Below are 27,514 nucleotides of genomic sequence, written 5' to 3'. Positions count from 1 at the left end.
GGCTCTGTGCCCTCCGCGGGGCATGATGGGGGAGTTGGAGATTTCCATCATGGCGGCTTCCATTTCGAGCTACACCTTCAGCGCTGTGTGTTTCCACAGCGCCAACAGCAACGCCGACCACGTAGGTGCTGGGCCCCCCGCCGCGGCTACTGGGGCCTCCAGCCTCGGTCTCAGGCCGACGCCTGCGGCCAAGCTGCGATCACTTGCGGCTCGCCCCCCCGGGCTGGCCCGATTAACTGATGACCCGGGAGGCTCCCGCCGCCAGCGAACTCCTGCTGCCCGGGGCCCTTCGCCCCCGAGATGGGCCCCCTCGCTCGGTGCCTTCCGCCGCCTGGCCGTCCCGGGACGGCAGTCTCCCGTTTGGCAGAGCTTTCCCGGCCGGCCACCGACAGTGTCAGGAGTCGCTTAGTGGAAACCGAGCGCCTGCCCCTCCCTGAGAGTCAGGCTTCTAGACTTGCGAGGGGAGTCTGGGGTCGGGAAGGAGCCGAGAGACCCGGCTTTAGTCTAGGAGCGCAGACACCCAGCCGCGCCCGCTGGTCTGACAGGTTGTTGTGGGCTGCGACGAGGGAAACCGTGGCTGTCACTATTCGTACTTGTTAGATACGATCGTGTGTTTTCTTCTCCTCGATGGAAAATGGAGATGTAACCAGGAGTGTTAGGTGTAGGGTCTCTTTGCCTTGAAGTTGCATGTTCAGTTCCTTGGCGAAGGTTCTAAGACCACGGAACTAGTCGCAGTGAAATAGGGAAGTGACAGGCCTACGTATGAATGATCGGAAATGCATTTTTAATGTCACTGGCCTCTGGATGGAAATTCTTTATGATACTAGATAATTTTTATCTTTAAGTACTTGCCCACCAAATTGAGGGATTGTTTTAAGTGATTTTAGTAGTGAATTATTGAAGTTCATTAAATAAACGTAGTGGGGGGAATGTTGTGGTTGTGTAGTCATCACAAAGCAAAATGATACACTGCAGAAGAAGGAACTGGACTTGGTTTCACTTCTGCACTCCTTGCTTCCATTAATAAAAACTGATTTCATGTAGAGGTGGTTCCATTAAATTGAATGGCATTAAATTATTGTGCCGTTCCTCGCTTCAGTTTGATAGTAGGGATTAAGGATAGGAGTATACACAACACGGGTTTCTCCAGAGGCAGCTCCTGTCTCTGGACACTAACACCTTTGATATTGCAGACAGATATTTAATAATGTAATGCAGTTCCATGTAAAGGTAGTTTGTGGCACTTCTAGTGTCCTGTGGAAGTATTAAATATGGTTCACAATAATGCTTCTTAACCTCTCTAGACCTTGGAGTGCCTAGTAATATCACAGTTTATGTATAAGGCAAAATTACTGTAAGAATAAGCAACCTGTTGAAAAGTGGATAGTTTCTTTACAAACTGCAATGAGACGGCCGTGTTACTTAGATTGTTATTAATTTATTTCAAGAGCTATCTCTTTAATATCTGTGCTATGCCAGGCATGGTGCTAGACTTCACAGAAATTTTCACCAGTGACAATAGTTTGCAACTTGTGTCTTATACGAGGATACCTGCTTATATTAACCTTGCCACAATTATGTAAGTGGAATACTTTAAAGTAATTTCAATTTCATGTATTTTAAAGTTGAAGAACCAAGAATTTGTTTTTGTAGTATGTTCTTGTTTTGCCCTGGCAAGAAATTAGTTTAAAACCACTCATTTCAATAGAGTTGGAGTTAACAGACTTTTTCTGTAAAGGGCCAGACAGTAAATATTTTAGGCTTCATGAGCCATGTGGTCTCTGTAGCAACTACTCAGCTCTGCTGTTGTAGGGAGAAAGGAGCCATAGACAATAAGTAAATTAGGATGACTGTTTCCAATAAAACTTTACTTATGTACACTGAGATCTGAATTTCGTATAATTTTCACATGTCATGAAGTATTCCTATTTTCTATTTTTTTTCAACAATTTAAAAGTGTAGAAACTTATTCTAAGCTTGTAAGCCATACAGTAGCAGGCGTTAGGCTGGGTTTAGCCCACACAGTATAATTTGCCTACTGTTATAAGGTAACAGTGGCTCAGATAATCCAGACCAGTAGATAAATAGGCATTCATGTTATACTCGGCTTTAGAATGTCTTGATGTCACTGTTGACTTTTTCAAACGGAGGCCTGTGGTAGGATTGCCAGATAAAATATAGGGCACCCAGTTAAATCTGAATTTCAGATAAATAGTAAATAATATTTTAGTATAAGTATATCGCATTTATTACATAAAAATTATCCATTGTTTATCTGAAATTCAAACTTAACTGCATGTCCTGCATTTTTATTTGCTAGGAATCTGTAGATACGTTCTTAAAGTCTAAAGTTGTGTAGGAATTTTAAATTGTATTTTCCACTTTGATTAAAGAAAAAAGTTTTTAACTTGTTACAAAGACAAAGCTTGTTTTTTGTAATAAGAACTCATAACTGAAAGACTTTCATAGGATAAAACAAGCTTCTTTAGTCTGTGTTTTCCAGATTAGTAGTCATGGACTCTAGCTCTGAGAGAGGTTTTTTTTTGAAAGAGGGGTGTGTATATTACTAAAGTTTGAGAGATGCCCTGTACATGATGATTTGGGATTTTAGGACACTCCACTCACCTTATCCAATACAAAAGCTATGCTGAAAAACATCTGTTTCTCCCTCCTCACCTTCACAGATTCCAACTGGGATTTTTTTTTTTTAATATTTATTTATTTATTTTTGGCTGCGTTGGGTCTTAGTTGCAGCACCCGGGACTTTTTGTTGCGGCGCGCAGGCGTCTCTCTAGTTGTGGCATGCGGGTTTTCTCTCTCTAGTTGTGGCACATGGTCTCCAGACCTTGTGGGCTCTGTAGTTGCAGCGTGGGCTCTCTAGTTGTGGTGCACGGGCTCAGTAGTAGCAGCACGCGGGCTTTGTTGCCCCGCGGCATGCGGGGTCTTAGTTCCCTGACCAGGGATCAAACCCGTGTCCCCTGCATTGGAAGGTGTATTCTCAACCACTGGACCACGAGGGAAGTCCCCTGGGAATGTTTTTAAACTAGGAAGCTTCTTTAATTGATTAGAAGGGTCAACCTAGAATGGAAAGGACATTGTTTCATCAAATGTATTCAAGCAGCATTTATTGAGCACCTCCTGTGTGCTGGGCACTGTACGTGGTGTTGAGATACGTAGTCAACAAGCACAGAGTCCCTGCTCTCGTGGAGCTTATATTTTAGTAGGAGCAGGCATTTGTTAATACATATAAATATGAAATATGGCAGATAGTAAGGAGACTAAGAAGAAAAAGGATGCAGGGTAAAGGGAACAGTGTCTGGCAGACTCTGATTCTGTTCCACTAGCCAGGGAAGGCGTCTCGGATGAGGCGCTATTTGAGTGAAGAGTGGAATGGAGGGAAGGAGCAAGCCATGTGGATGACTGGGGAGGGGGAGTCTGGGACAGCCTATTAGTTCACCACCGACAGGGAAGTTATTTTGACATTTAGAGTGTATGTTCTCCAGCTGTGCTTGTGCTGAACACTACAGCAAGTGCTCAAAAACAGTAGGTTATATGCTGAGTAATCCAGAATTGATGATGGTGGTATATGTTCTCCAAAGGTGTAAATAAATTTACCTCAGCATTTATTAAAGAAAAACTTTCATGTAATGTTAAATTTATTTGCTGGAATGCTCATTTCCCATGCCAGCCCGTACAGGAGCGGTTAGGTTGTGCATTGTGTCAACTTCTTTATACTTTTATCATTAGCAATGTTTTTTTGTGTGTTTTTTTTAAAATTTATTTTTGGCTGCGTTGGGTCTTCGTTGCTGCACGTGGGCTTTCTCTAGTTGCGGTGAGTGGGGCTACTCTTCATTGTGGTGCGCGGGCTTCTCATTGCGGTGGCTTCTCTTGTCGCGGAGCACGGGCTCTAGGTGCACAGGCTTCAGTAGTTGTGGCGCACGGGCTTCATTGCTCCGCGGCATGTGGGATCCTCCCGGACCAGGGCTCGAACCCGTGTCCTCTGCATGGGCAGGCGGATTCTTAACCACTGCGCCACCAGGGAAGCCCCCATTAGCAATGTTTTTAAAACAATGGAATAAATTACATGCTGTTTCAAGAAAACAACCTTGGAATATTTCTGCTTCCTGAGCTTTTTTAACATTGGTTCTTACACTTAGTAGGATTTAGGTGATGAATTCACTCTCCTTATTTTCACTTCAAAAAAAACAGGGTTTTAGGGGAAGGGATTAAAATAATATTTCATCTTGTCAGGAAATCCTTTTTTCGAACAATCCAGTTAATAGCCAAATCTCAAATTGCTTTAGTCTTACTTGTTGGTTTGTGGATTAGTAGTTTACATGGCAGACTTATTTGGATTATTGTTAAAGTTATTATAAAAAATAACAATGTCCTCGATTCCTCTTAATTCCAGTAAAAATCCCTTTGATTTTTAGCTGCAGCTATTTTCTTCCATTGCTTTCAGGAAGGATTTTTGCTGGGAGAGGTAAGACAAGAGGAAACCTTTAGCATCAGCGACTCCCAAATCAGCAGCACAGAACTTCTGCAAGTCATTGGTGAGTGAGTTTATCACGGACCTTAGAAATACTCTTCTTGTATATATGCTGCTTGTTTTGTTCTTTGGCCCTTTAACTGATTTTAACCTAATGGGATATTAAAAGAGTACATAGAAAAGCACTGAAGTCACAATGCCAATTATTTGCACTAGTAAGTGATGTGAAATGTTTTTATAAGTCAGTGTAAACTCACAGTGTGTAGCTATAAGTTCAGGTATCCTGTGAAGCCATCCCTCACCCACTGACTGGTCTGACCTATGAATGGCTGTGTGGAATTACACGTGATAGTCTCTTCACAACCACAGTGATCCTCGAGTTTGCACCTCGGGCTCTGCCCATTGTGGGCATCACCTCACACTATAATGAAAGCACGTGTCGTGCTGGTCCTTCCTGGAGGGATCCGGCAAAGATGTTTACACTTGTTTACAGGAGATATTTGTTAAACCTACACAGCCTCTGAGGAGTAAGCCAAACAGTCGATTTGGGGGCGATTGCTGGGGCAAACGAAGGAGCATTTGTAGGTCACCCGCCCTCTTTGGAGCAGTCTCCTTTTGATAAAGAAGGATCGTAGTCCTTTCAGCGGCACCTCTAGCACTTCACCTAAAAGCATATCCTGATACTCAAAGCAGAGCAGGGGTCATTTTATTCATTTATGCAGCCAACTATTATTGAAGAACGTCCCTGCGAGAGGCATTGTGCTGGGCAATGAGAGAAATGTCCAATGCATCCCTGCCTTCCAGGGCTGTGGGGAGGATAAGACGAGCGTACAGAAATACCAGAGGGTGCAGGACGAGTGCTGTCAGGAAGGAACAAAGAAAATCTCATGAGTTGGGGGAAAAAAAAACCCACTGCTAGTGGGTTAAATCAGTAAAGACACCATACGGGAGGTAAACTTAGGGTACATTCAGGGGATCCCAGTGCAGGGAGTGCATGAAACTTACAGAGAGCCTGGCCTGTTTCTGTGTGACTAAAATACAGCCGGTGTGAAGGTGAGTGGTTTGTGGTTTGAAGTACTGCTGGGAGGTTAGGTTATGTTGAGACCAAATCATCAACTTCAGCCTGTTCTCCTAGCCGTCTAGTACCTGGGCTGGGAGGCGGGGTGAGGACTGAGGTGGTTGGGATTGGAGGGAAACGAGACAGCTGTTTCCTCAAGAGCCAGACAAGCCCCCTCCCCACAATATACTGACTTGCTGAAAAAATACCTGATATACTGCTGCATGGCTGTTCTTTCACTGACGGTTTATTTTTGTGTTTTGTTTTGCTTAACTCTTTAAAATCCTAAAATAGAGAACTTGGTTTCATTGGCCATCTGTGCAATTATTCATTGTTTGTGCTTGGGTTTTCAAAACTAATGTGGTATATGCAGGTTTGCCAGATAGACCTGACAGAAAACCGTGCAAGAAAGAGCTCTCTTGCCTGGCGTGACCACAAAAGTAGCATTTCTGATGAACGTTCTGGCTGTTTATTTATCTTTAAAGAAATAGAATGGTAAAGTAACTAAAATTCTCCAGCGTAGTGTACTGTATCTTCGATTCATACACCTTCCGGTTCTTGCAGTAAATACCAGTTTCCATGGTACTGTAGATATGGAGAAGAACCAACAGAGAGTCCCAGTTAATACAGTGCCATGACAACCTTCTTTTGCTGTATAATGTTTAATTTATTAGCTACATTCAATTCGTTGTTTGAAATAGTCACGGATCTCATGAACAGAGTATTTGCTAGTATTATCTTAAATGTATTATTATCATTGTAATATTTTTCTTTTAAAAATAAATACATATTAGAAAATGTAAACCAAAGACTCTGGAAAACCTGGATTGAAAGGCAAAACATTAGGTAATGTGCCATGAGAAGTATTCCATACCACTAGTGTGAAGAAATTTTCTGGCACAGTTTAACCACCAGAATAAGATATTTTAAATAAAATAAATTGACCAAATTTCTTATTTGTTGAAAATGTCTGAATCCACACACAGACACCTTTCCTTGACTCTACACAATAAGGAGGACTTTATATGGAATATCACATTTTGAACACTTGTTTTGAATACATATTCATTTTTAAAGCTGTGCTCACTCACTTGAAGCGGAGTCGTCCGCTCTTAGTGCTGGGAGCGGTCAGGAGACAGCAACAGGGAGCTCCCTTAGTTAATAAGGTGATGCAGCAGCAGTTACTGGAAAGAACGGAAGGGGGAAGGACAGGAGCTGTTCAGCTCATCCACCAGCAGGAGAAGCAGAGACAGGAAGCTAGGCAAGCACAGCAGTACGTCCCAGTGGGGATTTTTACAGAAATGCGGGCAGAGACGCCATGCGTACATGAAGAGGGGTCCACCGCATGGATGAGCTCTGGAGGCTTCAGAGACTCTAGAATCCGAGGCAAGCCTGCCCTGCCTCCCCCTGCTTCCAGAAATCTATCTATCAGCTATTGTGCCCGCCAGCTTCATTCCAATCTGCACCTTATTGTGTTTGAGAGCATCCCCTTGTTTTCTCCATGGAGTGCTTAGTTAGGTATTGCAAAATCTTGTAAGAGAAAGCCTTAACTTCCTTTAGAAAATACCACATGATGTCTAGAGCATATCTTCAACATGCTTCTAATCCACGTTGCAAATCATGAGAGAAGTCTGCTGGGGTGGATTGATGACAGGAATGTATATTCAGAGTTCAGAATTTACTCCAGGGATTTTCTTGAACAAAATATTCTTTCCTTTAAGGTAGAAGAGTTTTTTTTTTTTTTTCTTTTCCCTGAACTCTAGTTGACATTTTTACTACAGACATTCCATATTCTAATTACTAACAGTATCTCTGAAATAACTTCTGGTGGTATACCGTGTCATTTTTGGTGATAAAAGAAGGAAATATTTCTAGATGAGGTTTTCTTATTTGCATCACTATGTCGACAGTTATACTAGGCAAATGAGCTTTTCATTCCTGTGGAAGTACTGGCATCTCTGTCTGTGTTTTGGCAGCACTCACATCAGTACAGAAGCTAATGGGCATAGCCTGGTGTCCTTCAAGGTTGTGGTTTCATATTAATTGAGTTAAAATTGCAGACTGGAACTCTGTGGCTGTGGCTTTATAAGCAGCAGGTGATGATTCCCTGTCCAGGAGCATGTTGTTAATAGAATTGAGTGGTTAATTAGTCCCATGGTCTTATAAAGCAACCCAGACCCTAAGCCCCCTGATGAGCTTGAAGAAATTGTTCTCTATGATTAATCGCCGCAATCTTTTAGGAAGCCGTTTGGATCTGCCTTATAAATGACTGTTTCCCTTGGTACTGAAAATCTTTGAAAGGGTTAATATACTTTCAGAGTTTCCGCCCTTCCCCTTCAAAACACCTGGCCCAGTTGTCCTGCGTTGTTAGTAGGTTACTGATAGTAGGGTGGTAAGGCCTTCCTTTCCCCAAGCTGTCCTCACAGCTCTTACCCACCTTGATCAAATGCTTCCAGGCATTGATTCCTTTTTCCACTTAGGCTTTGTTTAAATTGGTAAGATTGAATGAGGGCACACAATAGCTGCCTGTTCCTGAATAAAAGCTTTCAGATGTGTGCTCATCATACCTGGACAAATGGACCCAGAACTTTCATTCACCAGTCTACTTTGTCCTGAGAATGTGTGCCTGGGTTTCAGTGTTAAAAAGACATACTGCCCTCACTAGTGTACACACTGTTCGGGAGAGGAAAAACTGTCTTTTTATTGTCTGAGATTTTGCTTAAAAATTTTTTTTAAATCCTGAACTGTTTTATAGTTGTCTGTATCTTACCTGATTAACTGAGATGTATTTCCTCTTTCTAATTACAGAAATCCACAACCATCAGCCTTGTTCAAAACTTTTTAGGTAAGCCACATCCTTCTTTGTAGCTTTTTGTCCTTAGTAAAAGATTAACTGATTGAAAACTAGTGAATTTAGACCTGTATGTGATTATGGCTGTAAAGTTATAACTGAGGGCATCCAAATTCACTTATTTTTTGAGTGCCAGATGTGTGTGTGGCACTGTGTTAAGTTAGGAAGAGGAGAAGGGAGACAGTATAAATCTTGGCCTCAGTGGTTTAGAATGGAAGCCTTTATGCCAGCCCCTCTAGCAAGGGCTCTTCATCCATAGAGAAGGAAGTTAACCAAGGATCGCATACAGATAAAATAATTGGTGTTGTTAAGAGGGATAAAAAGTGTTCAGTGTTCAACTTTAAAATGTAAGGAAAGGGAACATAAAACCTACTTTTTTGTGTTTAATATACACCAGTTGAATATTATTACCAACTAAAGGACAGAAAGAGAAAAAGACAGGAGGAGAGATGCTCAGAGGGAGAAAGCAAAGGACAGAGAGACTGACGGAGGCCAAGGTGAGGGAGAAAGGGGCCAGCATCTCCCAGACACTGGACTTCTGTTCCCCAAACCGCAGTCCAGGCCTCTGTCTGCTTTCTCAGCCCCAAACCCTTCCGCCTGATGGCAGGTATGATGAGCTCCACTCTGTGTTTCGTAAAACTCCCTGAGGCCCTATTCTTCTACTTTCCCAAGAGCCAGGCCAATACTTTCCTTGCATTGCTGCTCATACTAGCCGGATTCGGCGTTCTTGGTCAGCACTTCCTTCTTTAACACCTGCCCACCCTTTGTGCCTGGCTGTTCCTGCTGTGTGTTCCCTGCAGCTTTCACCCTGACCCCGCTCCCATTCTCAGCTGACCCAAACACCCAGCCCCCTTGCACCCAAGAACCCATGGGGACTTGCACCATGTTCACCACCCACCTTACCCCCACCCCTCACGCGCACACTTGCCCATTATTTCAGAGGATTGTTACCTGTGAACTAAGCCTCAAAGTAGCTGAGAACCTCATCTCTTAGATTTACACATAACTGAAAGAGGAGCAGGAAGCAAGACACGGAACCAGCAGTTCATTTGAAAAGAATCTCAGAGCAAATGAAATGATTCAGGCCCTGGTCCACACACAGCCTCTGTCTGGGTCAGAATGGGTCCTGTTTGGCCCTGACCATCTAAAGCTTTGCTAGGTGTGCCCTGCCCTGCCCTTCTGAGGATTTCCTTAAACCACTGTCAGCAAAGTAGTACCAGAACATAGACTCATAATTTAAATCATAGACTCATAATTCTTAGAACTGATAGAAATCTTAGAAATCATCTGTCTACTCCAAAATCTTTATTTTGCAAAAAGGAAATGGTGGCCAGGTAGGTTAAAGTGACTTGCCCAAGATCATACAGTGAGAAGCAGAATGGAGCTGGAGCTGGTATCTCCTGACTCACAGTTCAGTGTTTTTACTGTAACTTGAACTCCTTCCTGCCTTATAGGCCTGGGCTTATGGTGGTAGGAGGAGGGGAGGAGGGTGGCATGCCTAAAACCATGACCAGGGGTAGAAAAGCCCACATATCATTATGCCTGGACTGCTCATCATGGGATTCAGGTCAGATTGGTCTCGTTTAAGGGTGAGTGCATTCAGTTTGAAGCTGGTCAGACCTCGCTTCAAATCCCAACTCTTCCATCTACCAGTTCTGTGATTTGGGGCAAGTCATTTAACCTCATTATCTTTATCTAGAAAAATGGGAATAAAACATGTTGACTGGGACTTCCCTAGTGGCGCAGTGGTTAAGAATCTGCTTGCCAATGCAGGGGACACAGGTTCGATCCCTGGTCCTTGAAGATCCCACATGCCGCAGAGCAACTAAGACTATGTTCCACAACTACTGAGCCTGTGCTCTAGAGCCCGCGAGCCACAACTACTGAGCCCGCGTGCCACAACTACTGAAGCCTGTGTGCCTAGAGCCTGTGCTCCAAAACAAGAGAAGGCACCGCAGTGAGAAGCCCACACACCACAACAAAGAGTAGCCCCCGTTCGCCACAACTAGAGAAAGCCCACGCACAGCAACGAAGACCCAACGCAGCCAAAAATAATTAATTAATTAATTAATTATTTTTAAAAAACAAAAAACATGTTGACTTGTTGGGCTGAACTAGTACTTATCTCCCAGCATTGAGGCAAGGATGAAATGAATTAACACAAGGAAGCATGCAGCTGAGTGTCTTATTAAGGATTCAGCAAATACTCATTTCCTTTCTTCATTTCTCAGAAAATGAGCTGCTGTGTTCTTTTTTTTCCCATAGGTAATTGATACTTAGAAACAAGAAAAAGATGTCACAGCCATTTGAAGCCACATATTTTATAATTACTTGCTATCAGCTCCTCCCACTTATGGAAGTAATACCCTTTGAATGTAGCAGTCTCTTGAGTAGTCTTTGATGCAAAAGATATATCAGTAAGGCATTTAGATTGTTTTCTCTTTATATACCTATTGCAGACAAGCAATTGTATCTTTATTACCAACTTTTAGGGTTAGATGACCCATAGATACATGTTACTAAGCATATTCATGTCAAAATACTATGTGATTTTAATAAAATATTTTTTCTCTTAAAAAAACCCAGTTTTTATGACTATGCAAGCAAAGTTAATGAAGAGAGCTTGGACAGGATTCTTAAAGATCGGAGAAAGGTATGTTCTATTTGTCACCCAGTCTGATTTGGAAATCAATTCTTATCACCCAAACTTAAAACCAGAAATGAATGTAAAATGAAACAATGAGATTTGATGTTAATATATAAGAATTCTGTTGAGTAGATTTTAAAGGTAAATTGCAAATGTGACACGATGTTTACAGTGTATCAATAGAACAAAATTTGGATATTTAGAGTGATTCCATTATGCAAAAGTCAGAAGAAAAAAAAGAACATGAACTATAATCTAGAAAGTTGACAATAGTTGAGTTGATTCTGGGTGGTTCTATCTTCCCATTATGTAATTTAAAAAATAATTTTGCCAACATTTAATACACATACATTAATTTTATAATGAGGGAAAATATTTTTTAACAATACAAATTGCAGTCAAACATCTTTAGATATGTTACTCCTTCAAGTTCAATTAACAGTGAACATAGATGTTTTTCTAAAAGGTCATGTGTTTATCATTTCTGTCAGCATATGCATATGATGTTCTGAATGTGTATACATGGTAAGCAAGTCTGAACAAAATTGAAAATGAATCAAAGCTTTATTGCTGCAGCACTGTCTGATGGTCTCATTTATAATTTACTGTACCATGTATGAGGTTTACTTTTTTACCTTGGTATATTAATTCCAGAAAATAGATTGGTCACTAAACCATCACTTGAGGGAAAAAAGTACCAATGAAAGCTTTCAACTTATCAAACAGAAAACAAAATGCCTTTGTTTAGAAGCATGTATTATTTAAAAAAAAAAAAAAGCTTTAAAAAGATTACCTGTGCATAAAAATAATCAGTGTGGGATTCCTAAGGTGTCTGAAGAAGGGCGTCAGAAATAACAGTGCAGGGCTTCCGTGGTGGTGCAGTGGTTAAGAGTCTGCCTGCCAATGCAGGGGACATGGGTTCGAGCCCTGGTCCGAGAGGATCCCACATGCCGCGGAGCAACTAAGCCCGTGCGCCACAACTACTGAGCCTGCACTCTGGGGCCCGCTATCCACAACTGCTGAGGCCCACGTGCCTGGAGCCCGTGCTCCGCAGCAAGAGAGGCCACGGCAGTGAGAGGCCCGCGCACCGCAATGAGGAGTGGCCCCTGCTCGCCGCAACTAGAGAGAGCCCACTCCCAGCAGCGAAGACCCAACGCAGCCTAAAATAAAAAATAAATAAACTAAAAAAAAAAAGAAATAATAGTAAGAGTAGATCAACAGCCTTTCCAATGTATGGACTCTCTCAGTACCACTGTCGGATGTACAGGCAGAAAGGAAAGCAGGTAAGATCACAGGAAAAATGGGAAGTGTGAGGGATAGGTCTGAAAAAAGGGCAGTGGTTTTGAGGGTGATAACAAACTCAGGAAGTGCTCGGTATTAGCAGAGAGTCTAACACAGTCCCCTGCCCAAGTGGGAAAGTGGGTTAGAGCAGCCACAGGCATCACGGTCCAGCTCCCCCATTTTCAGTGACTTGCCTGAAGCATACATTCTGGGATCTCTTAGCAGTCCATATTCATCCCCCAGCCACCACCTTACTTCCTCATTCCATTTATTTTCGTATTTTAGATAATGAAGCTTTATTATACTTTCTAAAACTAAAATTTATTCCCTGAAAATTCCTATTGAAGCACAGTTGCCTAGAGCACTCACTTTATATTAAATTACCAGGAAATTTTTTTAATAGATGAAAAAAATTTAAACTGAAAAAAATGAATAAAGAATATAAACAGGAAATTCACAAAAGAAAAAAGAAATCCACAAATGTCCAAGAAGTAAATGGAAAGATGTTCATTCTCAATTAGGAAATGCAAATTGAAGCACGTAATGCTGGGTTTTTGTCCATCCAATTGGCAGAAGTACAAAAGGATTGCTAATATCCAGTGTTGGCAAGATGGTGGGAAATGGGGAAGCTGTAGTTGGTGGGAATGTAAGTTGATATAGACATTTAGGGGGAGAGTTTTGCAATAACACAATTTTAAATATGGAGTTCCACCTCTAGGAATCTGGCCCAAGTAAACAAAAGCATCTAGGCACAAAGGTATGAAAAGCTGGCGTTATTGAACACTTTAACTCTGTGCCAGGCAGTATTCTAAGCACTTTCCAGGTACTGACACATTTAATCCTTGTAACAGCGCTGTGAGGCTGTTATCATCACCTCCATTTTATAGTTGAGACAACTAAAGATAAATAACTTACTTAAGGATGCGAGCAGGAAATGTTGGCGCCAAGGTTTAAATGCAGCAGTTTGGCCTTTTAATCCAGCATACGAAGATGTTTGTTGTATCTTTGCTTAATAGTGAGAATTTTGAAAGCAATCTAAGTGTCCACCAGGAGGAATGGTTAAGTAAATTATGTTGGTACCTCCATGCTATGGGATATGAAGCTGCCATTAAAAAGAATGAGGGAGGTTCTCATGAATGACATAGAAAGATCTCGAAGTTAAATGAAATAATTTGAGCCTGTTTTTTATAAAAACAAATGTTTGAATGTTTAAATGTACAGAAAAAGATCTGGAAGGAAGCCAACCAAACCTAAAAGTAGTTACTTTGAGAAAGGGAGCAGAGATGCTGCTGAGGAAGGGAGACTTTATGTGATAAGGTTTTTTAAATTGTATTTTACATTGAAAATAAATAAAGAAAGGAGCTCTACCATGTAGTTTTTTCAGTAGCAAATAGGGACACATTTCCAAATTAATTTGGGGATTTTAAAATTGGATTTGCTAATTTATTATGCTGTTTTGTATTTTGGTTGTGTATTAAAATATAATCATGTTGTATTTTTAAAAATAAAAACAAATAAACAAACAAATAAATAAATAAGTAAAATTGGATTTGCTGTTTTGAGACACAGAAGACCAATCATAGGTTGTTAACCGGAGTTAACTTCGCTTTTCCTGGGGCCAAGATTCTGAAAAAAGCTGATCTTCAGTTTTGATTTTGTAGAATTTGTGCTAAAACTAATGTTTATATTTTCTTTTGCAATTAAAGACAGGAATTTGTTGCTTCAATTTACTTGGAAATTATGTTTTATTTTCCATGGAATTTGTTAAAGGCAGGGACCATATTTTATGTTCATTGTATTTCCTATGGCACCTTATACATAATATAAACTCTTTAAGGATTTTTTTTCAAAAATCCAAATTTCTAGCCCTAAAACAAATATGATACATAATGTTTAGACTGAAAATCTTTAGAGTTGACTCTAGTTTGATTTTTTTTTTTCCTCCAGAAATCGTACAAAGTTATATCTTCACCTCAAAAGGGTTACAGTAGTAGTTACAAAGGTACTTTTAAAAGTTAGGCTTAAAAATACATATGTACTTTAAACAGTATCTGACATACAAAAAATATTTTTAATTAATATCAGCTCTTCAAGAAAGTGCTGATGGAACTGTTTCAAAAACTGACTCTTTGCTAGGCAGGCTTCAAACCTAATGTATAATTGAAAAACCCTGGGAGTTCCCTGGTGATCCAGTGGTTGGGACTCTGTGCTCTCACTGCCGAGGACCCTGAAGGCCCAGCTGGGTTCAATCCCTGGTTGGGGAACTAAAATCCCACAAGTTGTGCAGGGAAGCCAAATAAAAAATGAAAGAAAGAAAAATCCTAAGAATTGGATGCAAGTTCAGTAAGTTGAACTCATATAAAATAAGTACATAATAATTTTAAAAGTTCCCTAATGGGTCCTAAAATTACCCATTAGAAAACACAAGCTAATAAAGATTTTTGTCACAATAGCAATTAATGTATAAAATACATAGAAATATGTTTACTAAAAAAAGTGTGCCTCTAAATATAGAAACTCCACAACATTGCTAAAACATTTAAAAAAAAAAAAAAAAAGAGGTTGGGTTTAAGATAGAGGCTAATGTTTTTGGTACGAAAAATCCCCCAATAGGTGCAGCAAGGTTGCATTGGTGTGCTCAGTTACTGCTCTGGCAGAATCCATATTGTGTTTGCAAAGTTTCGACCAGCCTCAGGTTTTGGGCTCAGACCAAAAAAGCAAGTGAGAGGAGGACTTCTGCCTTCTTGAAAGCACCTGCTCTGAAATAGATAATGATAAACATAGCTGTTGTCTTAATATCATCGTAAGGCCAAAAAGAACAGAACTTAAAGATGACAAGTGTGCCCAGTATTGGAGATAATTGCTTTGGATCCAGAAGATGTAAGTGAATGTCTAGCACAGAGAGTAGAGAGGAGAGTCTTTGTGAAATATTGTCTGAAACTTCAGCAGAGATAAGGTTTTAGTGAAAGATATTCATTATTTTTTATCATGGCCCAAACATAGTGTTCTCTTCCACATCAGTGACCTCATTTCTCAACAGCATTGCAACCAGCTTGTTAGCTCTAAAAGGTAGAACTGTAGACGTCGCCAATGTGAATTATTTTGGCATGTCATCTTTCATTGATCAGGATGAAGGGGGTTATCTTTTTAGCAAATATCAAATGAATAAGTTGATATCCAAAATAAATTTATAAGGCTTCCCGCTTCTCTGAAAATACAAATGGAATAAAACAATTACAGTCAGTATAAGTGAAAAGCATTAGTACCCATCCAGTAGCCACTTGCAAGATTCTTTAGTCAGCGAGTATTTCATAGGAAGAATCCATGGCTGAGCACTGCTTAGGCCTCTGCAGGAATGCAGGCGTGTGTGAGATGCACCCGAGTCCTGCAGAGGAGCTAGTCCTACATTAAATACAGAGTGCCGAGACTCAGAGTGAAATGTGCCATGCTCTTTGGCGTTAGTAGCTCTAGCCATTTGATAATTTTTGTTACCCACTTTTTTTTTTTAAGGAAAACTACTTTTCACTCTTTTATGAGCAACATTGTGTGAATAATGTGGAATTTTAAAGTTAGTGTAGTACAGTGGAAAAGACAGGCAAAGAGGTTCCAGATCTTGGCTGTCACTCATTAGCTCTGTGACTTTGGACAAAACATCTCTTTTATAAGATTTGCACTGTCAGAAGTGTTTGGGTTTTCTTTATATTTAAAGAATATCAGAATTAATTGCTTTAATATAATTGGAATTACGCTTTATTTTCAGCAGTACTCCTTAAGGGCAGGAACTGTTTCTTTGCTGCCTGTAGTTCCTTGCATGTGATACGAACTCAGTGCAGAAAACTTTACTCACCTCCCAGGGTTGTTGTGATACTTAGTGAAAATATTTGTAACGTAGCTAGCTGAAGGTCTGGAACAGGGGCTCAGTAAAGGTTGGTTGACTTCCTTCGTTTGTGAAAGTGCCAAAACATAATCTAAATTTACTGTTAGTTTTAATATGACACTAACAATTTCAAATTACTTTGATTTCTCAAAACAGGATTTTCACTCAAAGAGTTTGGGTTGTTTTTTTTTTGTGGTACGCGGGCCTCTCACCGTTGCGGCCTCTCCCGCTGCAGAGCACAGGCTCCGGTCGGGCAGGCTCAGCGGCCATGGCTTACGGCCCAGCCGCTCCGCAGCATGTGGGATCTTCCCGGACCAGGGCACGAACCCGTGTCCCCTGCATCGGCAGGCCGACCGTCAACCACTGCGCCACCAGGGAAGCCCAAGAGTTTGTTTTTTAAAAAGAAGCTTATGAAAATTATTCTTCTTATAAAGAATTAACTTAATTGTCTCTACAACAGAGATTTTCAAACTGTAGTATGAATAAGAAGAAACTTAAGAACTTATCTTAAATTCAGGTTCCTGGGTCTACCCTTAGAGGTTGTGATTCTCCAGGTTTGGGTGGGGCCCAGGAGCATTTTAGGGAGCTGCCAGATGTCTCTTAGGCCATGTGTCTCCCAGATGTCCAGCAGATCACATTATGAAGAATATTCTTCCAAAGAGCCTATAAGGTTAATTCACTTACCAATTTAAGTTACAGTGTAGTCAAAACTGACAAAGCTAAACTTTTTAAATTGTTGTATTGAGGTATAATTGACATGTAATAAACTGTATATTTAGAGCATATACTTTGATAAGTTTTGATATATGTATACATGCATGAAACCATTATCAAAATAAGATGATGAACATACCTATCACTGCAAAAGTCTCCTCATGCCCTTTTCTGATCCCTCCTTCTCAACCCTCGCAGGTCACCCACTGATCTGCTTTATGTCACTGTAGATTACTTTTTATTTTCTAGAATTTTATATGAAATGGAATCCTACAGCATATGCTATTATTATTATTTTGGGTCTGGCTTCTTTCACTCAGCATAATTATTTTGGAATTCATCTGTGTTGTATTTGTTGGTAGTTTGTTCCTTTTTCTTACTGAGTAGGATTCCAGTGTGTGGATACACCACAGTTTATTTAGCCGTTGACCTGCTGATGGACAATTAGGTTGTTTTCAGTTTTGAGCTATTGCGCATAAATCTGCTGTGAACATTTGTGTACAAGCATTTGTGTGGATGCATTCAGAATTAAATTTGTAAGATTTCATGCAACTTTTAATACTTTTTTTCTTCTGGTTTTGTTGCAGAAAGTTATTGGGTGGTACAGATTCCGGCGAAACACACAGCAGCAGATGTCGTACAGAGAGCAGGTTATTCATAAGCAGCTCACCCGCATCCTTGGGGTGCCTGACCTCGTCTTCCTTCTCTTCAGCTTCATCTCCACCGCCAACAATTCCACTCATGCTTTAGAATACGTTCTCTTTAGACCAAATCGGAGGTAAATAAAGCGTTCCCACCAGCCTCGCATAAATAGGAAAGATGTTGATACAAGTAATTGAGATTTATGACTTTGAAAATATGCATTTTATAGCATCTTTAAAGTAAAGTGTTTATAACTCTCCTTTAGCTAGTTTTCTTTGTGGTTAGAGAAGGTATTTTCCTTTCAGTTAGTTATATAAATTAAAATTGTTTTTGAATCAAGAAGCGTTAGCAAGACATTAATTATGCATCAATTCTTATAGGAATAAACAGCTAGAAATCATCATTTGCTTCTCCATAATCCATTTTGTAGAAATACAGTTTTATTGCACTGTAAGTCTGACTGTAATTTTAAAACACAGATTTCAAAGACAAAATTGTAAAATTGATCCACCTACTGGTTAATGAGGGTTCTGCATTGTGAACTTGCTAAAGCAAGAAAAAAAAAAAATCATATGATCATGGTGTCTGTCTGTAAACAACAGAAAGGGTTCCCTCCAGAATTTCACTTGTAGTAGAATAAATTAGATCAATATCAGTGAAAATAATTATTAATTGTTAAATAGCCATTTGCAAGATTTCATTAATTAATCAGGTTCTTGAGCACTTAAAACCTCCTCAGCACTCTGTCAGTTGCTGCGGAGAGGCAAAAGATGTATAAGACGTCACCTCTGCCCTCGAGGAGTTTACAATTGAGTTTCTACTTTAAGGGAAGGGAAAAAATTGCTAATTCAACTAACCCTAGGTTGTCTGTGGAAGTAGGTTCTCTGTGAGACCTTCAGTTAGTTCCCAGTGCAGAGACTCAGGCTCCTATTGGCAGGACCCATTCTTCAAGTAGAGCAGTGCTTTCAACATGATCTCTCTCAATCTTCCCTGCAGGTATAATCAAAGGCTATCCCTTGCTATTCCCAATCTAGGCAACACTAGCCAGCAAGAGTATAAAGTGTCTTCAGTGCCAAATACTTCTCAGAGTTATGCCAAAGTTATTAAAGAACATGGGTAAGTTGAAAGGTAAAATGAATGTTTTTTCCTTTCTTTTGTTAACAATGTGTTTATGGGGACTTCCCTGGAGGTCCAGTGGTAAAGAATCCGCCTTCCAATGCAGGGAACGTGGGTTCGATCCCTGGTTGGGGAACTAAGATTCCACATGCCGCAGGGCAACTAAGCTCGCGCGCCACAACTGCTGAGCTCGCACGCCTCAACTGGAGAGCCCACGTGCCGCAAACTACAGAGCCCACGTGCTCTGGAGCCCGCGCGCCACAACTAGAGAGAAGCCCGCACACCGCAACAAGGAGCCCGCACGTTACAATGAAGAGTCCGCAACGAAAGATCTCACATGCCACAACGAAGATCCCTGGTACCACAACGAAGATCCCTGGTGCCACAACAAAGACCCGATGCAACCAAATAAATAAATAAATAAATATTTAAAAAAACAAAAAAAAAAAACCAATATGTTTATGGAGAAGTGTGACATCGTTTGATATAACATTGAAAAATGTAAGGTAATTCTCTAGACCACCACTACTGTATATCAAAATCTTATGCTTATTGAAAAGATAGTTTACTTTTATCAATATTTATTTTTTTAATCATTTACCACGATTTTTTTTTGCAACTGATAAAAAAGTTTGGATAGAGTATGTGTATTTCTGAGGTTCTGAGAGCTAACTGTGGTCACTGAAAAATATATAGAGTGATCTAGGAAAAAATAACACTATTATTTTTCAGTTGTCTCGGTAACATGGATTCTCTTTTCTTTCTCCTGTAATTCTAGGGGTATGGGCATTATTGCTTAAACATTGTCACTGTGAACTTGTAGCATTTACGTTATAGATAGAGGTAGAAGTGATGGGAAAGTGCCTTCTAGTTCACGGCAGTTCTAATCACTTGGTGAATCTTTTTTCTGTTTGTCTTCTAGTACTGACTTTTTTGACAAGGATGGAGTAATGAAAGACATCAGGGCGATTTATCAGGTTTATAATGCACTTCAGGAGAAAGTGCAGGTAACTGGTTTATTTACTATATTCATCTTATTTATATTGCCCAAATCTTTTAATTCTACTTTAAGTTTTAATAATCTCCCAACTGACAAATGAATTGTGGTCCAAAAATCAGAATGTGCTCTCCCAAAGTGATATAAGATGTATGGAGTAGTTGCTCATGTCAGTCTATGAAAGCTGGTCTCACTCATTATGTGCCTTCAGTGGAAACTCTGAAGTACAGAATTAATATCACTCTTTTAAATACTCATGACCTCTTTAATGACAGCTTTTTTCCTGGGGAAATGTATTCCGAATTTAAAGAAGTATTGCTAAGAACACAGCTGTCCCATCACTTGTACTGTAAGTTGAGACTCACCCAAAGGCACCCGTAACTCAGGACAGCTCTGCTTCCTAATTCTAGTTCACTCACTCTGCCCGCAGCTGCCTCCACTGTGTGGGAAGATGCAGTGGAGCCTGTTCATTCCTCGGCAGTCATGCAGCAAATATTTATGGAAACATCTCCTACAAGCCAGATCCTGAGCTAGGTGCTAAGAATACTTTCCCACGTTCTTTTCATCATCCCCAAAGTGTTCTTAGGAGTAATTTGTTCTAAAACCCTAAGAACAAAAGAGCCTTTGAGGACAAGGAGAGTGGTAAGGCTGAAGAAGCTGTTCCGGGTCTGGAGAAAGCCTAGCTTTGAGGAGGAAGGCCCCGTGGCATAGAGAGAGGAATGAAGGCAGCTGCTGAAAAAGAGGAAGGCAGACTGAGTTCAGCCTGGGGCAAAGAAGAACGCATGCAACGGGCAGTTTCCAGTGTCAGTTCTCCAAATTCGGGTCACGGTTACCCATAGCAGCATAGGGAACTTAATACAGCCTCACTCACTGGTGACCAGCCCACTTTCAGGCAGTTTCTGGTATTTCTGCTATGGAAGGAACATGTGATGAAAAACAGCTTTGTGTCCTGAATTCATGACCATGCTCTTTTCAGGCTATCAGCACTGTCTAATGGACTTCAAAATGGCTGTCATACATTTCATTGACTGTTGATTAAGGCCTGCCCTGCAAACACCAGTATCACGTCCAGTGCCCTGATAGGAGTGGTTACATTACATTGATATGGTCTCAAATAGTTACCTTTTATTAAATCTTGACTTTGAAACTTATTTTCTTTTTCAACTTTCCCTAATTATAAGTAGTTTCTGTTAAATCTATGTGTCATCTGATGTTTGATTGTTGATTATAAATAAGAGTTGAAAGTGTCTCATTCCTGTCTTTTGTTCATCCTGTATGCCAGACTGGTATCGGAAATTCCCTTTTCATATCAGTAAAGATGAGTAAGAAAGGGAAAAGATGAACTCTTTCCCTTCTTACCCTTCTTCTTTAAGAATGTATAAGCTAAATAGCATAATCATCTTAACATAATTAAGAAAGCAGTTCAGTGGATAACAACAGTATTGGTCTCTGGAACCTTCATGATTTTGTTCTACCTTAGGTGTCTGCTTTTTAACTCGATAAAGTGTCTGGACTCTTCCCAGGGTTATAATCGATGCTGTCTTTATGAAATGCCTTGTGCTTGGATTTGAAACTAATTGTTCTTGTTGTCATTTTTCCCTCAGGCAGTGTGTGCAGACGTAGAAAAAAGTGAGCGAATTGTTGAATCTTGTCAGGCAGAAGTGAACAAATTAAGAAGACAAATCACTCAGAGGAAGAATGAAAAGGAACAAGAAAGAAGTGAGCCTCCTATTAATTTTACCATTCAGAATCAGGGAAGTGTCTGGTTTTAAACATCAAATTACATAATAAATTACATGCATTCTTCTACACTCATCAAGCTCCAAGTTAGGCTGCTTGGAAGAGGGCATTCACTTGTCTTTAGACTTTTCCAGAAGGGAAGTATGGTTTTTCATGGTGTCCCTCTCAAGTCTCTGAAACTGGAAGAAAAAGAAGACCAAAGGTAGAAATGCTGAAGCAAGTTACAATAAATCCTGAGAAGTGATATGACCTATGTACAGTGGATGTGATGTTTCTTACTAAGTTAACCCTGACATGCCTTGCACATAGGGACTGTGTCCTGTGTTCATTGGAACCTCCTAAAAGAGCTACCTAAAATTCTCTTAACTTTACCTTTGATTCATGGGCAGGGTCTCAACAAAGACTTTAAATGTCTGGTTTTTGATAGCAGTGGATGACTGGATACCATTAAGCTAAGGAACCAGCTGGTTGAATGAGAATTAGGCCCAAGAATCTATCATATTAATTCCAGCATGCTAACAAACATATTTGCTACAATGCCACCAGATTTTTTTTTTATTTATTTTTTATTGAAGTATAGTTGATTTATAATGTAGTGTTAGTTTCAGGTATACAGCAAAATGATTCAGTTATACATATATATATTTTATATATATATTATATATATATGTATATATTCTTTTTCAGATTCTTTTCCGTTATAGGTTTTATTACAAGACATTGAACATAGTTCACTGTGCTATACAGTAGGACCTTGTTTATCTATCTTGTATATAGTAACGTGTATCTGTTAATCCTAAGCTCCTAATTTATTCCCCCACCCACCCTTTTCCCCTTTGGTAACCACAAGTTTGCCTTCTGTGACTGTGAGTCTATTTCTGTTTTGTAAATAAGTTCATATGTATCATTTTTTTATATTCCACATATAAGTGATAACATGATATTTGTCTTTCTTTGTCTGACTTACTTCACTTAGCATGATAATCTCTAGACCAATCCATGTTGCTGCAAATGGCATTATTTCATTCTTTTCTATGAATGCCACCAAATTTAACATTTGTAAGTAAAATCTATAAAATGTATGGCAAATAATATCAAGTGTAAAAGAGATAAGGGTATAACTAGCCTTTTCTAATTTAATAAGAATATTTGTAAGCAAATTAAAATATAATTTATATTTCCAGGTAAATGATGTCTGATTCATTTCTACTGTTACATTATTCTAGAAATAATCAGAAATGCAGACAGGGATTTCTGCACAAGAGCATTAATCACAACTTTATAATTACAAAATCTTGGAAACAACCTGTTACAGTAATTGAATAAACAACAGTAGAATAGTTGAATACATTTTGGTATATCTATATAATGGAATATTGTACAGCCATTGAAGCGAATTTTTAATGACATAAGATAATATATAATCTTATATGAAAATGCTAGGATATAAAACAGTATAAACATATTATCTCAGCTCTTTTTTTTTTTTTTTTTTTGTGGTACGCGGGCCTCTCGCTGTTGTGACCTCTCCTGTTGCGGAGCACAGGCTCTGGATGCGCAGGCTCAGGGGCCATGGCTCACGGGCCCAGCCGCTCCGCGGCATGTGGGATCTTCCCAGACTGGGGAGCAAACCCGTGTCTGCTGCATTGGCAGGCGGACTCTCAACCACTGCGCCACCAGGGAAGCCCTCTCAGCTCTATTTTAAATACATGTATACAGGGACTTTCCTGGCGGTCCAGTGGTTAAGACTTTGCGCTTCCACTGCAGGGAGTGCAGGTTCGATCCCTGGTGAGGGAACTAAGATCCCACATGCTGTGGCAAACAAACAAATAAATAAACAGACATACACACACAAAGCTCGATAATAAAACTGGAATTCAGAAAAGTTGGGGTGCCTGCCACCTAAAGTTTCTGTCTTTTAACCCCAAATCTTGTGCTATTTTCACCAAAATTTTAACAGTGTTATCTGGGTGATAGAATTGTGGGTGATTTTTTGTTTTTCTTTTCTTAATTTTGTACAGATCATTTTTATAATATTTTTTAAATGTACTTAAAAACAATTTAAAGGCCATAGGCTCATAGATGTAGGGCTGTTTCTGTTTTACCACCATAAAAATGCAGTAAAATTATGGCCTATTATGTAGAAAACTGGGCACCTAACCCAGGGCTTTGAACTTTTAAGGAGAAAGAAATGTTTAAGAGTATTGTGACAAGTTGTTGTCAAGAAGTATTTTTTTTGACATGAGGCCTGTTAAGGAAAAATTAACGTTCAGATGACTGCCGAGGATGGTGAGGACTGTTGATTTTATCCTCTGTCCCCCCAGTCTCTGAGTACAGTAAGCAACAGGTGAGGGAAACAGCACCAGATCTGGAGTTAAGAGACCTGTGTTATGAGTATCAGGGCCCCACTTCTAGCTGTTCTCTTAGTGAAGTCACTTAACCTTTCAGAGCTCCGGTTCTTTGCCTGTGTGATGGAAACAATAACGTTAGTGATGACAGTAGTACTTCAGAGAGCTGTTTGGAGGCTTAAATGACTTAATGTATAGAAAAATCTTTTGTAAATTGTGAAATACTATGCAAATGTAAAATAATTCATAGTAATAATAAATTTCACTTCTTTGTTGCTATTTTCCAGAACAATCAGGTTGAACATTTAACGTATTGAAATGCAAAGCTGTGAAAATACAGAGTGTTACAGTTTTCTTCCTCTCTTCATCCAGGATTGCAACAGGCAATGATAAGCAGACAGATGTCATCTGAAAGTTTGGACCCTGCGTTCAGCCCTCGGATGCCCTATCCTGGGTTTGCAGCTGAAGGCAGAAGTGCACTTGGAGACGCAGAGGCCTCGGATCCTCCTCCCCCTTATTCTGATATTCACCCAAATAATCAAGAAAGTACTCTGAGCCATTCTCGCATGGAAACTAGCGTCTTTATGCCTCGACCTCAAGCCGTGGGCTCCTCCAGTTATGCCTCCACCAGTGCTGGACTGAAATATCCTGGAAGTGGGGCAGACCCTCCTCCTCCTCAAGGAGCAGCCGGAGACAGTGCTGAGGAATCAGACGACAGTGATTATGAGAATTTGATTGACCCTACAGAGCCCTCTAATAGCGAATACTCACATTCGAGGGATTCTCGACCCATGATGCATCCCGACGGGGGCTCCAGGAACACTCAGACCTCCCCAATTTAACTAAACAAAGGAAACTCTCCACTGAGCGGTGTTAATTGCTCATTGAGAGAGATTTTTTGAGGACTTAATCTTGGGAGAGAACTTCTTCCTCAGACCCCTGGACTCCCCGGGACAAGCGCTTTTGGGCACAGAACTTGTAGGAGCCTCACGTCCACGGGTCCTCGCCTGCGGACTCGGTGTGCAGGTTTCACGACAGAACCATTAAGATAATCAAATTGTCCTAATTCTGGTGCGATTCATGGATGTACTGGTAAATATAGGCAAAGAGAAACTTATCAACGTAGTTTCTGTTCTTTAAAATAAATTGGAAATTAGAGACTAAGCACAATTAGTCTATAAATGTTCTATAAATCAAAACCTTACCTCTTGCACTATCATGCCTTGAAATTTACTTTTTCAAAGGGAAACTAGTTTAGCAGCAGCCTTCAAAGAACCTTCTTTCTATGATGAGCCAAATTCATCTCTGCCAGAAAAGAAATTTTGATAATTCCAAGAAGCCTGATTGGAACAAATCAGACGTGTACCTTCTTTTGTCTGCATGACTTTGTGAGATCAAAAGAGAGGGCTTTGTTTCAACTTTTTTCTACTAGCCTGATATGTATTGTCACTTAAAATGGTTGCCTTTAAAAAAAAATGTAGAAATACTAATGTAAGTAATCATCCAAATAAGTATGACATGAAATAAATTACTTATTTTTCTTTTGGGGAATTACAGTGACTGCTATGTTGCACTAGCCACATTTATGGTCTCTGTTCTAGAGTCTTAAATGAAGGACACACAGCAGTATAACAGAAAGGAGTTATGTTCCAGACCTGAGTTTTATGATGAACAGATTCCAGACACAGTGGATTTAGCCAAGTTCATACGTAAGGAAATAACTCGTTTAGATCTTCTGATAAATCCTAGTGTTAGTTTTATTTGTGGAAGAAAGACATTTAATAAACTGTTTGGGAATCTCGATTATTGAATAAAGATTCATTTTCAGTCTGAATAATCATACTTTTTTGAGTTGACATTTGGAAGATAGCAGTGGAATGTGTAGAGACTTTCCGTTGGGATGCACTTACATTTTTATTTAATTACTGCTTGTTTTCTAGTCTTAGGCCCAGAATGTGTGAAACCACTAAAGACATTCATGAGAATGATAGGCTCCTGGTTTGGAAATGACAAGACCCCCTCCCCCCATTTATGGCGGGGTTAGCCCGTGAAGCTAATGCCATGGATTATAGCTGCCTTTCCTTTGGACTAGTTAAAACCTGTCAGAATAAGGAAGTTGTTAAAGAGGCTTAAGCTCCAGGTTCTGGAAAAGCAGTTTCATTTTGTAGGAGAGAAGTTTACTCTAGTCTGACTGGAAATGAAATGCTAAAACTGCCAGTCTTCAGATATCTACTGTATGGGGTCTGTATCTTCCTACTCTCCAGTTTTGTTGGCCTTATACCACTGCCGTTTGATTTGAAATATTGCAGACCGCTGTATCTGCAAATGTGTTCCAGTGTTTATCAGCTCCCTTCTAGCGGCTTCAGCACCAGTGTGAATTTAATTTTTTTTTTAAGTGCCATCACCATCTCTGTTCAGATTTTGACATTCAGGAAAATATTTTTATTTTTATGCCATTCCGAAACCTACGATGTATATCTGACAAAGCAGTTAAATGTGACAATAAAAACTTATTTAATCGTGGTACTATTGTTGTAATGTCTGTCTCAACACCCGGCAAGGTCTTGCTTAGTTTACTCATTCTAGCTGTTCTTAGTCGACATCATACAGTTTTTTAAAAGGCGTGAAAACTCACCTCCATACAGATTTTTCTTTTTAAATCTGACTGGTTTCAGGGGAAATCCAAGAATAAAATTTACTAAAAGGTTCCTATGGATTTCAAGAATGTGTTGCATATCAAGTTGTCCAGAGGACTATCAGTTGAGTAGAAAATTGGACCTTAGTTCCCAAAAGGCACCTTTCATATAAGAACCGATCTTGTTTGAAGAGGCTGCTCAGCCGAATCACCTACTGATTGAGATGTTATAGAACTTGGTGCTCCTAGAGTGTCTTTGGAATTTCAGAATCGCCTTAGAATGAGTGTCTGCTGGCTAACGAGTATCTTCTGGGTTCTGTGGGGGCCATGCCAGGTTAGTGCTGTATCTCTTCCAGAGTCCAAGGTGATAGGCTTCTTTCATCAGGATTTTAAAATGGGGATTGTAGCCTTTTAGGATTCTACTCTATGTCTCCTCCAACTAATTTAGAGAAAAGAAGACTGGATTCTTTTAACTTACTTGAAAGTCTGGAAATGCTTATTAACATGTTGTAATTGGTTTTTCTGGAGAAGGATCAAAACGTAGAAACAGAAATCTCATCTCCAAACATTCAAATCCTAATTTAAAAGTCTAGACAGTGTGGGGCAATGACCATAACTGCTTTAATAAAAAGATTTAAATTGACCACCTTGTGAACTCATATTTTAAGGAGGTAAGAAAAGAGTTGGGGAATATAAAATTTAAATACAATAGAAGTAATGGTTATTAATTGTGTTCTGGGTCTGATTTGCCTTGACTGTAGGTTTCATCTCAGTTACTAAAAGATCTTCACTCTGTTACAAGGTTCTGCTTCATCCTTTCCCACGGCAAGCCTTAATTCTGCTGGACAGGGAGCCTGAAGGCAGCTTGTTCTGCAAATGTGGTGCTAATAAATGATGGAAAATGTTTACTTTTCAACTTTATGACAAACAGATTTGGGGAAAGTTCTGGGATTTAGCTTAACTGCCTTCTTTTTTTACAGTGGTTTTTGTGATGTCCTAAATAAGGCAGGGGAGTCAGGACATAGAGTCCATCCAAATTGGGTTACTCTGGGTTCGTTCTGATCCCTGGAGATTGGGGGAGGGGCACCCTCTAGCAGTGAGGTTTTGGAACATCAACAGG

The 27,514-nt window shown here is 39.9% G+C and overlaps 1 protein-coding gene across 1 annotated transcript; it reads left to right on the top strand.

Annotated features, from left to right (window-relative positions):
• Positions 1-2: 2 nt before the first annotated feature.
• ABRAXAS2 (abraxas 2, BRISC complex subunit) lies at positions 3-26,282 on the top strand. Its single transcript, XM_030832016.2, has 9 exons — positions 3-121; positions 4,463-4,553; positions 8,355-8,391; positions 10,984-11,050; positions 17,504-17,694; positions 18,555-18,674; positions 19,597-19,681; positions 21,276-21,390; positions 24,132-26,282. Exons 1-9 carry the CDS (start codon positions 23-25, stop codon positions 24,599-24,601), a joined length of 1,275 nt encoding a protein of 424 aa, XP_030687876.2. The 5' UTR covers positions 3-22; the 3' UTR covers positions 24,602-26,282.
• The last annotated feature ends 1,232 nt before the right edge of the window (positions 26,283-27,514 follow it).

The sequence above is a fragment of the Globicephala melas genome, chromosome 16 (assembly GCF_963455315.2).
Source record: "Globicephala melas chromosome 16, mGloMel1.2, whole genome shotgun sequence".
Taxonomy (NCBI): Eukaryota; Metazoa; Chordata; class Mammalia; order Artiodactyla; family Delphinidae; genus Globicephala; species Globicephala melas.
Note: the sequence above shows the minus strand (reverse complement) of the source record. Positions and strands in the feature narration are given on the sequence as shown.

Bases quoted from the DNA above. Each gene is read 5' to 3' on its own strand.
- ABRAXAS2 (XM_030832016.2), top strand. From the start codon at position 23: ATGATGGGGGAGTTGGAGATTTCCATCATGGCGGCTTCCATTTCGAGC. The intron at 4,554-8,354 runs GTGAGTGAGTTT...TTCTAATTACAG, and splicing joins AGAACTTCTGCAAGTCATTG to AAATCCACAACCATCAGCCT. The intron at 8,392-10,983 runs GTAAGCCACATC...AAAAAAACCCAG, and splicing joins CCTTGTTCAAAACTTTTTAG to TTTTTATGACTATGCAAGCA.